Raw genomic sequence first — 16,778 nt, 5'->3', positions numbered from 1 at the left:
CTGTTTCCATGAAGTATAGTACACAACAATTATGACTAGTAGCAAAACATGCTTGCACGTACCTCCCCCCCCCCCCCCCCCCCCACACACACACACTATTATGTAAATTATTTCAAGATTACTCCATAACCAGAAAATCGATAACTTTAACATTATTTGGCTATTGTTTTTATCTAACACTACATATAAGAACTTATGTACTTTTACACACAACTGGTAAAATTAATAGGAATGCAATGGAAGCTTAAGGTTTAACATCTCAAACAATGATGTCATCAGAGACAGAGCACAAGCTTGGACTAGGGAAGGAAATGGGCTGTGCCCTTTCAAAGGGACCATCCTGACAGAATATGCCTTGGTTGGTTTAGGAACATTGCATAAAACCTACATATGACTGGCCAGATGGGGATTCAATCTGTCATTCTGCCAAATAAGAGTCCAGTGGGTAAAATTACAGCCTATATAATAGAAACATTGGTGTTAAGGGGAATTTACTCCCCCTCTACCAAGTTAAAGCATTATAGGACACGGAGCTAATAAGGTACATTACTACTTTGGTTTTGAATATCTGGGGATTTACAATTTTCTGCTTGGCATCTGCCAACAGCCTGTTAAGAGACCTTTGCAACAGAATGCAGAACTCCTCTATGAACCCTACACAGGGATATACAGTCTACATGGAATATTGTTATTACATAGACTTTCTCAGCATAATGACTACTCTTCTTGGATATGCAGCCAGATGCTTTAGTCATCTTGACACAATATTTCAACAAACCAACTGGCCACCATCTTCAAGTCAGTACACTGATGCACAATCTCGCCGGAACTGAGTTTCCTACAGGGTCAGTGGTTCCTTTACACACCGCAGTTGGCACACCTTGCATGCGCAAGCAGCAAAACTGCTGCCATCAAGCGTAAGTGAAATAGTAGTGCAATAGTAGAAGGAACAAGTAAAAGGCAAGATAGCAACAGATTTTAATGTTTGCCGAGATTATATCCTCAAAAATTTCAAGAGTTTTAAGAAGATACGGCATCGAAGGTGATTTTATGCCATCAGCTATGATAAGAGTCCTTTTTCAATCAGTAAATGATGACTTGGGATGGAGGAAATCTGGAGTATACAAACTACCTTGTCATTGTGGGATGGCTTATATTTGCCAAATTATCCCCACTATTCAAGACTGATGTGTAGAACACCATTGCCACACTCGTTTATTCCAGCAAGAGAAATCTGCAGTGGCAGAACACTGTCTTAATGAGGAACATGAGACAATGTGTAATGGGACGTAAATGATCGCTGCTGCTTCCCACAATTGGGAGTGTGTTCTAAGGGAATCTATTGAAATTCAATTATCTGATAATATTATTAACAGTAATAAGAGTTTCTCTTTAAGTAAGACAGAACAATATCCCTAACTTCATTTTGTTGCAGAATCCTTGAACATATTCTTAGTTCGAATATGATAAACTTTCTTAAGGCTGAGAAGCTTATGTCCACCAATCAGCATGGTTTTAGAAAGCATTGCTCGAGCAAAACTCAGCTTGCTCTTTTCTCACATGAGATACTGCAGGATGAAGGGCACCAGGCAGCTTGCATATTTCTACATTTCCGGAAAGCATTCAAGACTGTGCCCCACTGCAGGCTGCTAACAAAGGTACGAGCATATAGAATAAGTTCACAGATATGTGAGTAGCTTCTTAAACAACACAATCCAGCATGTAGTCCTCGATGGCGATGGATCTTTGGGGATAAGGGTACTGTCAAGAGTGCCCCAGGGAAGTATGATAGGAATATATATATATATATATATACACACACACACACACACACACACACACACACACACACACTCTCTCTCTCTCTCTCTCTCTCTCTCTCTCTCTCTCTCTCTCTCTCTCCTGGAAATGGAAAAAAGAACACACTGACACCGGTGTGTCAGACCCACCATATTTACTCCGGACACTGCGAGAGGGCTGTACAAGCAATGATCACACGCACGGCACAGCGGACACACCAGGAACCGCGGTGTTGGCCGTCGAATGGCGCTAGCTGCGCAGCATTTGTTCACCGCCGCCGTCAGTGTCAGCCAGTTTGCCGTGGCATACGGAGCTCCATCGCAGTCTTTAACACTGGTAGCATGCCGCGACAGCGTGGACGTGAACCGTATGTGCAGTTGACAGACTTTGAGCGAGGGCGTATAGTGGGCATGCGGGAGGCCGGGTGGACGTACCGCCGAATTGCTCAACACGTGGGGCGTGAGGTCTCCACAGTACATCGATGTTGTCGCCAGTGGTCGGCGGAAGGTGCACGTGCCCGTCGACCTGGGACTGGACCGCAGCGACGCACGGATGCACGCCAAGATCGTAGGATCCTACGCAGTGCCGTAGGGGACCGCACCGCCACTTCCCAGCAAATTAGGGACACTGTTGCTCCTGGGGTATCGGCGAGGACCATTCGCAACCGTCTCCATGAAGCTGGGCTACGGTCCCGCACACCGTTAGGGCATCTTCCGCTCACGCCCCAACATCGTGCAGCCCGCCTCCAGTGGTGTCGCAACAGGCGTGAATGGAGGGACGAATGGAGACGTGTCGTCTTCAGCGATGAGAGTCGCTTCTGCCTTGGTGCCAATGATGGTCGTATGCATGTTTGGCGCTGTGCAGGTGAGCGCCACAATCAGGACTGCATACGACCGAGGCACACAGGGCCAACACCCGGCATCATGGTGTGGGGAGCGATCTCCTACACTGGCCGTACACCACTGGTGATCGTCGAGGGGACACTGAATAGTGCACGGTACATCCAAACCGTCATCGAACCCATCGTTCTACCATTCCTAGACCGGCAAGGGAACTTGCTGTTCCAACAGGACAATGCACGTCCGCATGTATCCCGTGCCACCCAACGTGCTCTAGAAGGTGTAAGTCAACTACCCTGGCCAGCAAGATCTCCGGATCTGTCCCCCATTGAGCATGTTTGGGACTGGATGAAGCGTCGTCTCACGTGGTCTGCACGTCCAGCACGAACGCTGCTCCAACTGAGGCGCCAGGTGGAAATGGCATGGCAAGCCGTTCCACAGGACTACATCCAGCATCTCTACGATCGTCTCCATGGGAGAATAGCAGCCTGCATTGCTCCGAAAGGTGGATATACACTGTACTAGTGCCGACATTGTGCATGCTCTGTTGCCTGTGTCTATGTGCCTGTGGTTCTGTCAGTGTGATCATGTGATGTATCTGACCCCAGGAATGCGTCAATAAAGTCTCCCCTTCCTGGGACAATGAATTCACGGTGTTCTTACTTCAATTTCCAGGAGTGTGTGTGTGTCTATATATATATATATACACACACACAAATGATTTGGCAGACGGGGTGGGCAGCAATCTGCAGTTCTTTGCTGGTGATGCCACAGTGTACGGTAAGGTGTTGAAGTTGAGTGACTGTAGGAAGGTACAAGACGACTTAGGCAAAATTTCCAGTTGGTGTGATGAATGGCAGCAAGCCCTAAATGTGGAAAAATAGGAAGGTCAAACCTGAATGTTCGGATACAGTATTGCTAGTGTACTGCTTGACAGTGTCAAGTCATTTAAATATCTGGGCGTAACGCTGCAAAGCAAAATGAGGTGGAACAAGCTTGTGAGAACTGTGGTAGGGAAGGCAAATGGTTGAATTCGGTTTATTGGGAGAATTTTAGGAAAGAGTGGTTCACCTGTGGTTATGACTTCAGGTCATGGCTGGCAGTGACTGAGGGAACTTCGACAGCACAACAGTAGATCACAAACATCCTGCATCCTCATGTATTGCCTCTCATGTGACAGTATTTTGGTGTCATTTTTTCAACAAAACAATCCTCATCTACATATGGCACATATCTCTGTGAACTGTACGTGTGATGTTGAGATACTCCCATGGCCAGCAAGATCCACAAATCTTTCGTCACTAGAACATGCGGGACCAGCTCGGACGTCAACTCTGTCCGACTGCTTGTATCTATTATATCAAGGGCCAATTACAACAGCTGTGAGCCATCTTGCCTCATGAGGTCATACAATGGCTTTATGACACCCTTCCCAACTGAATCAGCACATACACCCAGGCCAGAGGATGTGCAACGTCATAGTGATAAGCGGGCTCGTACTGCCACGTACTTCGCAAATTTGACTGATTTAGTAATCACTCAAATAACATCACACAACCTACCAACCCGTGAAGTTTCATCCTAACACATTTGGTTGCATTACATCACACTAACCCTATGAGCATTAAAAGATTCTTCTGAACACTAACAAAGATATATATTCTTCCACTCAATCACAGACCAGTCTTGGTATTGTTGACTCCATAACAAACTGACTCATGTTTGTATTGCCACAAACAAGGCACACCTTATTACGTGTCTCGCATAGAGACCATTGCTCAGAAAATTAGATACACAGTTTATTGGGAAAGTGTAACTTCTGAGCCTATTAGGACAATGAAATTGCTAGCATCATAGGATTTCGGCAGTCAAGTAAGATCATACATGAGTCTAGCTGTGCATCAGTTACTCAGTCAACCTTGTACATACCTACAATGAATATTTCCTTCCTCTTGGAATGGTTTCCAAAGCATTGGAATAACACTTCATAATACGCTCAATGATGTTGAGACTGTGGTCTGTGTCAGACATGCTTCCAAGCATTTGTGGCTTCTACCTTGCTAAATTAATGTCCAAACCGCATCTTTGTGGAATTGCACTGTGCACTGTACACAAGTGTGACATTATGATCATAATGCACTGCTTTTTGTTACCCTTTTAATCATGTGTCTGCATGAAGGAAGAAGAGCTCAATTCCAGTTTCCAAGGAAATCTTGAATCCATTTACAGTGACTGCTCACTTTTCCTCTTTCCGTTTTCCTCTTTTCTAAATTTAGTACAAAATATGGACATTACTTACACTCTGGTTCTGAAAGTTATGTGAAAGTCCGTCTGTCAAGGGTTGATATTTTAAAAATGTATGCTGGACTTGACCTTTAATCAAAACTTTTCATTTTCCACTAACTAAGCCACAGAAGCTTGCCTCTAGCACCTGCACTAAGGCTTGTACTAACTCTAGTGAATTACTGATGGAGTTACCTGTTGAATCCAGCACAGAGCACAACTCTGTAAGAAGCACCCTAATGGAATCAAAGTCTTGACCATTTCACTACCAGAGAGAGATGAATATGTACCACAAGGTAGTTACAAATTACTGCTAGAACAGAATTCCATAGTACTATGTAAAGATGGATTCAATATTAAAACTATTTGTAGTGTCAACATCGCAGATGACGTCAACAACACATACACAAATTTTATCAGTGTCACAAAAGATGGTAAAGGAAAGCCTTTTCTTTAAAACAAAAAAAGGTTCTGCTGATTTCTGTTTTAGATTTGCAGAATATCTCACTCCTCTTGCTGAGCAGATTATAATGAGGGTTAAGGCCAATGCCTACACAAAAACAAGAGTATGTCTGGTTGAAGAATTGCACCTCCAAAACTTTTATTACATGTTGGAGATCATTAACTAGTTGTAGGCAATACCAGATGGAGATGTGTGAGGTACTCCAAACAACAGATGGAGACAAGATTGAGAACCATATGCACAATGTCCAGCAACTATTTTGCATTATTATATACATGACTTTTTTTACATTGCATTTTGTTTACCATACTTTGTGGATTATATTTTGCCATAAGTGAGAGTTGATATTTCTCAAAATATTACCACTAGACTGCATATATTTCGAACAAAAATATCCGAACTTCTCCCAAGGACTCAGTACCACTGCAGCCCTGAAATTATGTACAATATTAGGTCATACCAAGAAGTAGCTACAGTAGAAAAGTACTCAACAGAAAAATAAAATTGACAATGAAATGGTTAATAATCCATTATTAAAAAGATAACCCTCAATTTAAATATCGTCCAAAATAGTAAACCCCATTACAGGAAGAGTGGAGTGTACCAAAAAGAAGACTCCACAATATTCTATTCCTTGTGAACACTTTCTCCTGCATGCACTAGATCTCCTGGTGATTTTGAATAGGCTTGTGGAAGCTGAGATTGGATGATGCAAGGAACTGGAACTTTCTAAAAAAAAAAAAAAATATTTTATGGACAGGAACCGATTGATTTTAGCTTGTCTTTTAAAAGACTATAACACAAATTATCAGAGTGTTGTTTAAGATTTTCTCAGCATAATAAATGTTTATGAGGGTTTAATAGTGCCAATTAAACTTTGCAATACTTTGGCAGAGCATCTGCTCTACTGATGTTAACTGTTGGTGGAAGATTCCCAATATGGCAGAGGTTTCCAAGCTTTCTGAATCTGCAACTCCTGCCCACACTTACACCTGACTGAGTACATTGTGTGTGTGTGTGTGTGTGGGGGGGGGGGGGGGGGGGTGTCAGTCATTAAAATTTATCAGTTGTTTGGCACATATGTTCATAGATGTAGTCAGAAACATTTTCTAGCTAATATGTGGAGCAACAAAATAACATATTTGTAGACTTCGGGGAGACAAGTCTGCCCCAGAGCGAATCTGTCACGCAGATTATCGATGAGGGCTGGTGAGCCGGTCACCCTGGGTGCAGTTTTTAGGCAGTTTTCCACATCCAACTAGGTAAACATTAAGTTGGTAGCCCTGTCTCACCTCATATCACGCTACACAAACATTTAGAAAACATTCTCACACTTGAACACAAAATGTACTCTAGATGCAGACACATGGGGTACACAAATTCTGCCCTGGGGGGAGTGGTAGTGTCAGAGTGTCAGAATGAACTTCCTGTATCCAACTGTACTGACATTACCGAAACCTGTGTAACAATGCTGACCCTGTGTAGAAACGGGAAAAAGGGCGAAGAAAAATAATGTAATAGACTGGAAATCCAATATCATGAATTTTTAACACCACTAGATGATCAGGAAGGCAATTTTTCAAATACACTGAAAACAATGGACAAGAGTAGGGAACATATCCAAAATGTCATTTTGAACACAGATGTTTTTCCCCCAAAAGTGACAAAGTTACGTGCTGAGGTTATAGTAAGATAGATCATTTTAATCAAAAATCAATATTCTTGAAACTGTTACAGGGTGGTCTTCCCCTCTTGAAAAAGAACACACATTGCCTACACATAAACACACTTTAATACCTTGCCTTTTGAAAAGGTATCTAAAATCGGAGGAGGAGGTGATGTATTTAACACCCACTTGTTCAAATAGGATCTTAAACACTCCCAGTTTCAGAAGCTTTGTTTCGTGTTCACAAACCTCTCCCTAGTCTGTATCCCTGCATGTATGGATTAACCGAGTTCTTTTGCTGAAAAAGCCTTCCAATTCATCATACAGCGAGTGCTTAAAAGTTTCCTGAGCCACAGCTTTGTCTTTTAGTTGTAACCAGTACAAACCAAAGATACACAAATTCCAATATATTTATCCCAAAATATTGGACTTTCTGTATTGAAAGTACATAAAACTGTTTCAGCAGTTGTTTTTGGAGTAGACCAACGGAACCAAAACTCTCTGCACACACAGCTCTCATAAGTAAAACAAATGTCTTATCAAAAGAATGTAATTAAGAACATGTCACCTCATGCACTTTAAAGCGACAGCAACTGTTGCTTAACTTCTAAGTCAACAGCTGACATAAATCTTCTGAAAACAATGAAAATCTTGCACTGACTGTCATAGGAGAATGGTATATTCATTTTACTGTTGGAAGAAGAGTTATCAAACATTGTCAATATTGAGTCAATAGCAGCATGAAAGGTAATAGTTTTCCCTGTTACATGGAGTTCTTTGCATTTAGCAATTCTGTAAGAAACAGGGTAAGAGATTAACAGTGTCTTATATGACCTTTACTGAAGGTTTTTTGTGTGCACTTAACTGTAAGCAGTTTTGCTATAAAAACAACTTTTGAATTATTTGTGAATCTTGTGTGTTTATGTGATGATTTTATTTTGATGATACAAACGTTTGCTAAAGCTGTGAATTTACTAAAAGTTGGTTTGGAAACAGAGTGTTCTACTGCATGGACATCTGAAAGCTGGTTTTAAAACTGCTTTTTAAGTACAGTAGGGCAGAGTGTGAATTTTACAGTGTCTGTAGAGATTGATGCAATGTTCATACGTGCATGTCCAAAGGAAGATTGCAGTGAACTACACAAACACCGTAAAATACAGACACTGCCCTACTGTATTTCGTGCCAAGCAAGGCAATATGATGAGCAAAATAATGTCTGTCTGTGTGTGAAACTCACACTATTTGTGTGTGAGCATTATGGGTAGAAAATATGGAAGTTTGGGTCGGTCCTGGAGGCATGCTCGGATGGTCAAGGCACTCAAATCGATTGCTCGCTTAAAGTGGGAAATTTGAATTCAAGTTCTGGTACAACATAAATTTTCACATGTTACTAGTAAATCGTATAGCTGTTATACAATCTCATTCACAGTTTGTAAACGAACTCATACTCTACAAGTATCATAAGAATGTTTTGGTAGTGTTATTCTAGAGCAGATGCTCATTTTATTATAATATCCTTGAGTAACGAAGATATTCAAAGATGAAACAACGTTCCAATGTCCCCTTCTAAGCACACAATCACAAATTCTCATGTGACATACATTTCACCAACAACATTCCGTTTCTCACAATTCTACTGATTAATTATCTTTAAAAGAATTCTAAATAAACAGAAAAACATGTCTAACTTTCAGCAATGAATATTCCCGAATACTTTTTACATATACGTGCTATAAAACAACCAAAGATGGTTTGGAGCTGCACACCTGATGTGGTTTGATGACTCTGGCAATCTGCGGTGCCAGGAAAATATCTGGCTCAGTAGAAGGATGCCCCACATTCACAAGAACACGGCCTTGTTCATCAGGAACATTGTAAAGGTCATTTGTATGCATTCCTGAGTTAGTAGGATCATCCACAGGATCTGCTTCATCTCCACTGGAAGGTTCCGATAGTAATATGCAATCATCATCATCACTGCTGCTGCTGATTGTAACAACATCTGAAAATAAGATATTTTGATTAATTTCTCATTACTTACAGAACAAAAGGATTACTGCACAAAAAATGTGCAAGTCACTTGGTAATCAGAGAGTAACACAACTACCTTTCCTTCAAAATTTACAGAATTAGCTTGAAACATAAATCTACACATAGCCATTAACACAATATAGAAAACTTGTTCTGTGAACAGTATACTCAGAAACATTCATTTTAAGCACCAATATATGTTGATATTTACCAGACTTGGGTTTTGCATTAATTACATTTGTACTCAATCCCGAGTTGTCAAAAACATTTCTGTAATATCTCAAAAAGGTGGTGTTTAGTAACTGGAGAACAAGAGGGAAGCAGCAACCTAATTTGGACAACAGGTAGAAAAATTTAAGCACTGGTCAAATAATAATCTTTATTCACCCACCTGTAGCAGGTGGGATCAGTAATGTGGCATCCAGTGCTCAAACCCTAATAGTCGGAAAGCCCAAGACAAAGAACGACTCTAGCTAAAACTTTATGCATTATTAACAATGTATATTGTTGATAGAAGAAGTCAGTAAGTATCTAACTGGGTGCAACACCATTAGAAACATTACAAAGATGTCAGAAGATGTATATGGTGCACCCATTTTACACACTTCAAAACCTTTGTCTTTCGTTTCATTTCTCATCATATTATTCCCAAAAAATTTGAAAAAAATTATTTTGGACCCGGAGAGTTAGAAATGCTGGAAATGAAAATGAGTGCACGATGCATGATGCACGATTTGCAATGCACTAATTGTTGACTGTTTTTTCTTCTAATATTTTTATTTATGCAATACCTTTTTTCCAAGTGTTTAAAATATTTATGATAAAAACAAATGTATATTATTAATATAATTTTATATTTATATTTGATGATGAACAACGGTTTCAAATATTGAAATTTGTTCCTGAAATTCAATGTAACTGTAACATGTATAGATGTACTGCTTAAAACAACATATGAAAACAGCCCCGGACTGGGACTCGAACCCGGATTTCCCATTATCGTAAATGGTTGCTTTACCACTTAGGCTATCTGAGCATGTGATAAGCAAGAAATTCAGATTCAAGTTCCGGTACCACACAAATGTTCATCTGTCGCTTTAGGTAGTAAATTGATACTATTGCAGTTTAGTTGACTTCCAGAAATAAATTTTAATATAATTTTATCTTTTAATATTTACAATGTAATATTGCTATTAACAATAACATTAATACCTGTACCTTTGTCTGCGTGTTTGCAAGACAGGGCAAAGGGTAAAACAGAGAAATACGGTCTTGTAAAGTGCTTAGAAAGGGCATCAACAAAAACATCACCACCCACTTTGGTGTTACTTTAATTGATGGTTTTTTCATTTACATTACATGAAAAATGTGCAACAAACTTTCAGCTCTATTTCTCAAATAGTTTTACAAATCATAATGTCATATTAGGTAAATGGTATCACTATCATTTTTATTGGCACAAAATGCCTTCCACAGAAGATATGGAGCAATGTCTTCACAAAACAGATGAATTACAAGACTGCCATAACAGCAGAGCTGATCAAAATCGTCCTCCAGATTTCAGCATGGAACTGAGGAACATTGAATTCAAGGAAGCATTTGTTAATTTTTTAAGTAATCATTGAGAGTACAATGAATAATACCATTCCTTGGTATGAAACGAGTCAAAATCAATTATGATAAATCCTATTAATAACACGTATCTGAAGGATGAATTGTAAAAATGGTACTAGACAATTTTGAATGTAGTGCACACGAACAAGCAGACACTGGGATTGTATATCACACATGCAATATTAACAGTGACTCTAGTGTTTTGATTTGTTGTTCAGGAACTAATTTATTTACAGTCACGTTACGTAACATAGCCAACACAACAAGCAGTTCCACTATTTGAATGGAAATAGCTGTGAGAAACACACAGAGATACATCAACTTCACTAAATTACACAAGAAACAGGAAGAGTTGTTTTGTAGCACACTTGCTACTGTTTACACATTCACAGGGTGTAATTTTAACCTTGTATTTTACAGAAAAGGGAGAAAAAGGCACTTTAATATATTGAGAAATACAGAAAAATATCAAGTGGCATTAAAAAATCTAGGCCATTTACCTGTGGGACTTGAAGTTTCTGAAACTCTGGAAAACTTTGTATGCCATCTGTACAGTTTCAAAAATCTCAGCTGCATTAATGAAACAAAATTATCAACCTTTTTGAAAATGTATAGCTTTAGAAGTACCAGCGATAGTTTCAAAATTAGAACCTGGTATGCTAATACCTAAGAGTTTCCAACAAATTGAAAGAGCTACATGTATCTACTGTATATGGACAAATGCTAATTTGAAAAGCCCAACACTTCAGTCACCTTTAAAAAATGTATCGCTAGAAGTTAATAATTTATACGAATGCCACTGGTTCGAGGGGACCAAATACCGACCTCAATAAACTATTTTGTCATTCAATCCAGTCAACAGTTAGGTAAATATTTTCACATAACAGAGTTATGAATATTTGTTTCATACATATCTTTAGTTTTTCATAATTATGTTTTCGCAGAAGATTCAGAAACAGTATGCAAAGAAGAAAGTGAAAGCCTTTGCAGTTCTAGTAATGATCAGAGTGATTCTAGTGGGTGTGAGAGCAATTAATTATTACATATTTTTACAGATAAGTCAAAAATGTTTACTTATTGTGAAAATTACTATTTTAGTTTTTTTGTAAAACAACATCTATATAAATAAAAACTGGAATAAAAAAAACATGGCATGTGCATTTCCACTTACAGCGTTGCTGACTTTCCAGGTCCCACATAATTTTTGTTTCCTAATTCTTTTAAAATGATATGATGGAAATGAAGTAAAAGACAAAGGTTTCAAAGAGTGCAAGATGATAGCGCCATACACATTGTTTGACACCTTTGAAACATTGGTGACTGAGTTAGTCCCAGTTAGAGACTTGCCAAAGTTTTCTATCAACAATTTATATTGCTAATGATGCATAAAAATGTTTTAGGTCGTATAAGGCAGTTTTCAGACATTACATTTCATGACAAGTTTGAAACTGAGTGGGCATGATATGTTCCTGAATCCAAACTTTATGGCAGCAAGCATTTTTTGTTAAGTTGTCAAGAACAACGACAAGTAGGATAAAATAGGTGCACCTTTCTGCCATGAGCTACTAGACTATAAGACTGATGATGAGACCGTGTCAATGGTTAGACCACTGACAAACATGACAAAATACTATTTTCCTTTCCATTTAGCTGTATTTATTGGTGTTAATTTTACATGCTATAAATTTCAAAGCTACCTAGCTGCTTCTTCAGTTACCTCAATATGGGGTGTATGAATCAACTGAAATCTGCAGTCTTGTGCTGTCTCAAACAAACCTGGGATATACACACACTCAATCCACGTATACCCATTTCACTTGAAAAATGATATAACTAGAAAACTACTGAACAACCTCCAAACAAATGAACTATACCAGAGTGTGTGTAAGAAAGACAAAAAGTATTTCTGTCCATATGAGCCAAAGCTACTCTGGTGTGGAATGAGTCACTTCATAAATAAAAAATGCTCATAAAAAAAAGAAAAACAGGATACCAAAATTAGTAACAAATTACAATGAAAGGTTCTGAATTACTCTGAGGAACTACTGCACCAAACAAATGGTGTGTTTCCTAAGGAAGCCTTCCAAGTTTTGTTTCAAAATATGAGGTGTCACACTGCTAAAACATTCCAAACCTTACACACCTGTCTGAACAATGGATAAGAAAGTGTCAACTTACTACAGATCATTTTACTGCCTAATGCTTACTGAGTGAATTATTAAGCACAAATAAAACAGAAGTTTACACATACACTGACAGCAGAGTTAAAATTCCAAAAGAGTGTGTAGAAAGTTTGTGAAGTCATACCAGAAATCATTCTGACTACGCTTTTCCCCACTAAGAATATTCTTTGTGAAGTCACAGAGTTTCTCCAAAACATAAGATCAACATACATAATAAAGTGAAAGTAAGACAAATAAACAAGCTTTCAGATTTGAGTACCAACAACAGTGCAGACTAATATTACTGTGAAGACAGCAGCACTATTTCTGAACAAAATTTTGAATGTGATACTTCTAGGAAAGCTTTTCCTCTTCTTTTGCAGTAGGAATATTAAAAGTTTTGTGCAGGAAAATGTGTTCACTGTGTTTTGTTACAGTTAAAGTGACCTTGTGTACTCTGTCAACCACAAACATTTACATCATATCCCACTTCTTCTTCGACAATGACAGTAGGGTAATCAGCAAATAGACGTTTTTGAATCTGTTGGGTTTACTGACAGAAGGTCCGCAACCGGTACCTGAGTGGTCAGCGTGACAGAATGTCAGTCCTAAGGGCCCGTGTTCGATTCCCGGCTGAGTCAGAGATTTTCTCCGCTCAGGGATTGGGTATTGTGTTGTCCTAATCATCATCATTTCATCCCCATCAACACGCAAGTTGCCGAAGTTGCATCAAATTGAAAGACTTGCACCTGACGAACGGTCTACTCAACGGGAGGCCCTAGTCGCACGACATTTTATTTACTAACAGAAGATTTATATATACTGAGAAAAGCAGTGGACCAGCAACACAAACTGCAGTACCTCCCCCCATTTTACTGCCGCAACCCAATCAAACCTGTTGCCTGTTTATTTGTACTGGAGAGTAACATTTGCTTCTGACGTGCTATATATGAAAGGCATCATTAGTGTGTGTTTCCCCCAATTCCATAAAGCTCCAACTTCTGCAAAACTATAAACTGGTCCACACAATCAAACGATTTTGTTAAATCAAAGAAGATACCTACTGTCCTCAATTTATCATTGAGCTCCCAAAGTGTCCCACATGCAAAAGAAGAAATTACAGTTTCCGTTGATGCCCCTTTTCTGAAGCCAAACTGTCAGCCCTGCCTGGAAATTACTTGTATGTCGGTTCATCATTACCCTGCTTTATACTGCCTTCTCAAAAACTATCTCAAACACCAGTACACAAGAAGCTGGTTTGTAGTTGTCTACTCACTCTCTCTCTCTCTCTCTCTCTCTCTCTCTCTCTCTCTCTCTCTCTGCTTATTTATAAAGCAACTTCATGAATGAGATTTTAGTCAGTCTGAAAATGTTCTGCATGCATAAGGTATGTTACACAGGTGACTTAATAATGCACTAATGTCCAGTGCACTAATCATAAGTGTTTTTGTATGACCATCCTTTTAGCATGACGTCTCTGGGATGACAGCCATTTACTATCATGACCTACAGCCGTCCTTATGATTTTATTTTATTTTATTTTGTCACTACCAGTTTCGACGCTTCATTGCATATCTTCAGGCTGTTTTGATGCGGTACAGGTTGACACGATACCCATGCATAACCACCAACTCATGATGGTTGGAGTGCTGACACATAAGTTTCATATTATCTGCGAATCCAGTAATGCTGGCAACGGATGAGTTATGCGTGGGGATCGTATCAACCTGTACCGCATCAAAACAGCCTGAAGATGACGCAATGAAGCGTCGAAACTGGCAGCAACAAAATAAAATAAAATCATAATGACGGCTGTACGTGTTTTATTTTTTGTCACAATCATAAGTGTGTTCAATATTTTGCCAGAGTCATTTGAGTCATTGTCCTACAGGAAATAATTTAGTAATGGACTGAATTTCACTCTTGCTTGTTTTTTTGTGTCTGCATGCAAATCTGTCCGTACCATTACCAACAAAATTTTCATCTACATTCCCAACTACTCCCATGAAGTGGTTATTAAATTCTGGCAAGTCAATGACAGTTCCCTTCTCCCAAGAAAAAAATGAAATATGCTAAGCAGCCACTTTATGAACTGATATACCACATAACTGATTCTGTTCTGAGAGCTCCATGTTCTCTTGGTGTGCTGTGCACTGTTTTAACATTTCTGATTACATTCATAAGTACGTTGCAATATTGTCTGTAGTGAAATTCTGTGACTGAGCTACGACTTTCCTTCATATTGACTTTGAATAGACAGACAACAGAAACAAAAAGAAGAGTCTGATGGAAGATTTTTCACCAAAAACTACTGAGAAACATACATTAAACGTAATTGCTGGCAGCATTTGTGAAGCACTGAATGCAAGAATTTGCATTAATCTGAATAAAATATTGAGATTGTGATAAACAACCAAATTCTTTAAACTCTAGTAAGGAAATGAATCAGGGTGGCCACTCTACTGGCCGATTATATTTCCCTGGTTTGTTGAGGACTTTTCCAGAGTTTTATTGTATTTTTCCTCACATCTTCTTTCTAGGTGTGGAAACTGAATGTTGAGCATGCTTTATTCAGTATTTTTATTCCCTTTTAAAAAAGAAACTGCTCATTTTATATGTTAATGCATAACTGAAAATATCTAACATACTCAGGCCAATTGACATGTCAGTGTACTGCGAAATGGCAAAATGAACTGCAATACACTGGGTAAAGCAAAACATATCAGACAAGATATGTCATGCACACACTTCGAACTGATCCCTAAAATAAGATTAAATTAACTGACTTGACCATCAAAAACTGTGATAACAATTGAAACACATCTATTCACTGTGTGAAAACAGCTGAGGAATGACGTACACATAAATTTTATGTTTAACTAATGACTCACTACTTAAATACAAAAATTCTGAGAAAATACTTAAAACATAAAGCAAATCCAAAATTCCCACGCCTTTTGGAAGACTTCTTATGAATTGGTATTTAATAAACTGAATCCCAAGTGTGATGATGTGGAAAGTGTAATTCCTTATATTTTACAGTTATACAAATGAATATTCAATGGAACAATATACTAGTCACATTAACACACATTTAACTCTGTTATGTGTATATAATCTTCTCCATACACTGATTTAAAGAAAAACTTGAACACTATTTTAAAATTACTCTTCAGTAAATGCCACTTCCCTTTCAGTGTCTGCAAATATCTATAACTTTTTCATTGTAAGAAATTTAATTTCTTCAGTGTCTCTGCCTTTACCTTTTGTTCTCTTTTTTATATAATGTTCCAGTGACTCCACACAATGAGAATGAGCATTTTTCACTGCATGTATCAACCATTGCATTATTTCAACTTTTGCTATCCCTCCGGAGGAAATAATAGCACCAAGACATGCTGTTGAACGAGCTTAAAAGTTTGATCCAGTGATGATCCAGTCTACTTTCCTTTTGTTTGTGCAGGGGCATTTCTTCTTTTGTTCTTGTTAGTGAAATAAACTCTTTGCTTAGCATTAGCAGCCTGCATTCCAGAAAGCCATTTTTCCTCAACCAGAAGTCGAAGATGTAAGTTAAATGAGTGTTTGCTTCTGCTGATTTGAATGCCATCAAATTTGGATCTAAAAATGAGACTGCCTTCATCAAACGAAATTTTAATGGTGACTTCTACATTAACTTCTGTAATGGTATCTTCATATAGGTCAAACGGTTAATTCAGAACTGCAGCATATGTAAATTAGTGATGCCTTTAACCTTATTTTACTTTTTGAAGGAATGAAATTATATTTCTGTGTCAGGTCAGTTGACAGGAAAGAAGATATGCTGTTCAAAACACTTTCTTTTATGATACATTCCATAAAAATCTTCACAACATTTGCCAATACACCATAAAGAAATGAAGCTAATGACAAATCCGTTTGGA

General features: G+C 38.5%; 1 protein-coding gene across 1 annotated transcript in view; it reads right to left on the bottom strand.

The window, feature by feature from the left end:
• LOC124555975 overlaps positions 1-16,778 on the bottom strand; it is a 502,540-nt gene that overhangs the window by 164,931 nt on the left and 320,831 nt on the right. The window contains exon 8 of the mRNA XM_047130021.1: positions 8,818-9,053. Coding sequence (XP_046985977.1) covers positions 8,818-9,053 — 236 coding nt within the window. The remainder of the gene's footprint in view (positions 1-8,817; positions 9,054-16,778) is intronic.

This window comes from Schistocerca americana, chromosome X (genome assembly GCF_021461395.2).
Source record: "Schistocerca americana isolate TAMUIC-IGC-003095 chromosome X, iqSchAmer2.1, whole genome shotgun sequence".
Taxonomy (NCBI): Eukaryota; Metazoa; Arthropoda; class Insecta; order Orthoptera; family Acrididae; genus Schistocerca; species Schistocerca americana.
This window is presented reverse-complemented; position numbering and strand designations above follow the sequence as displayed.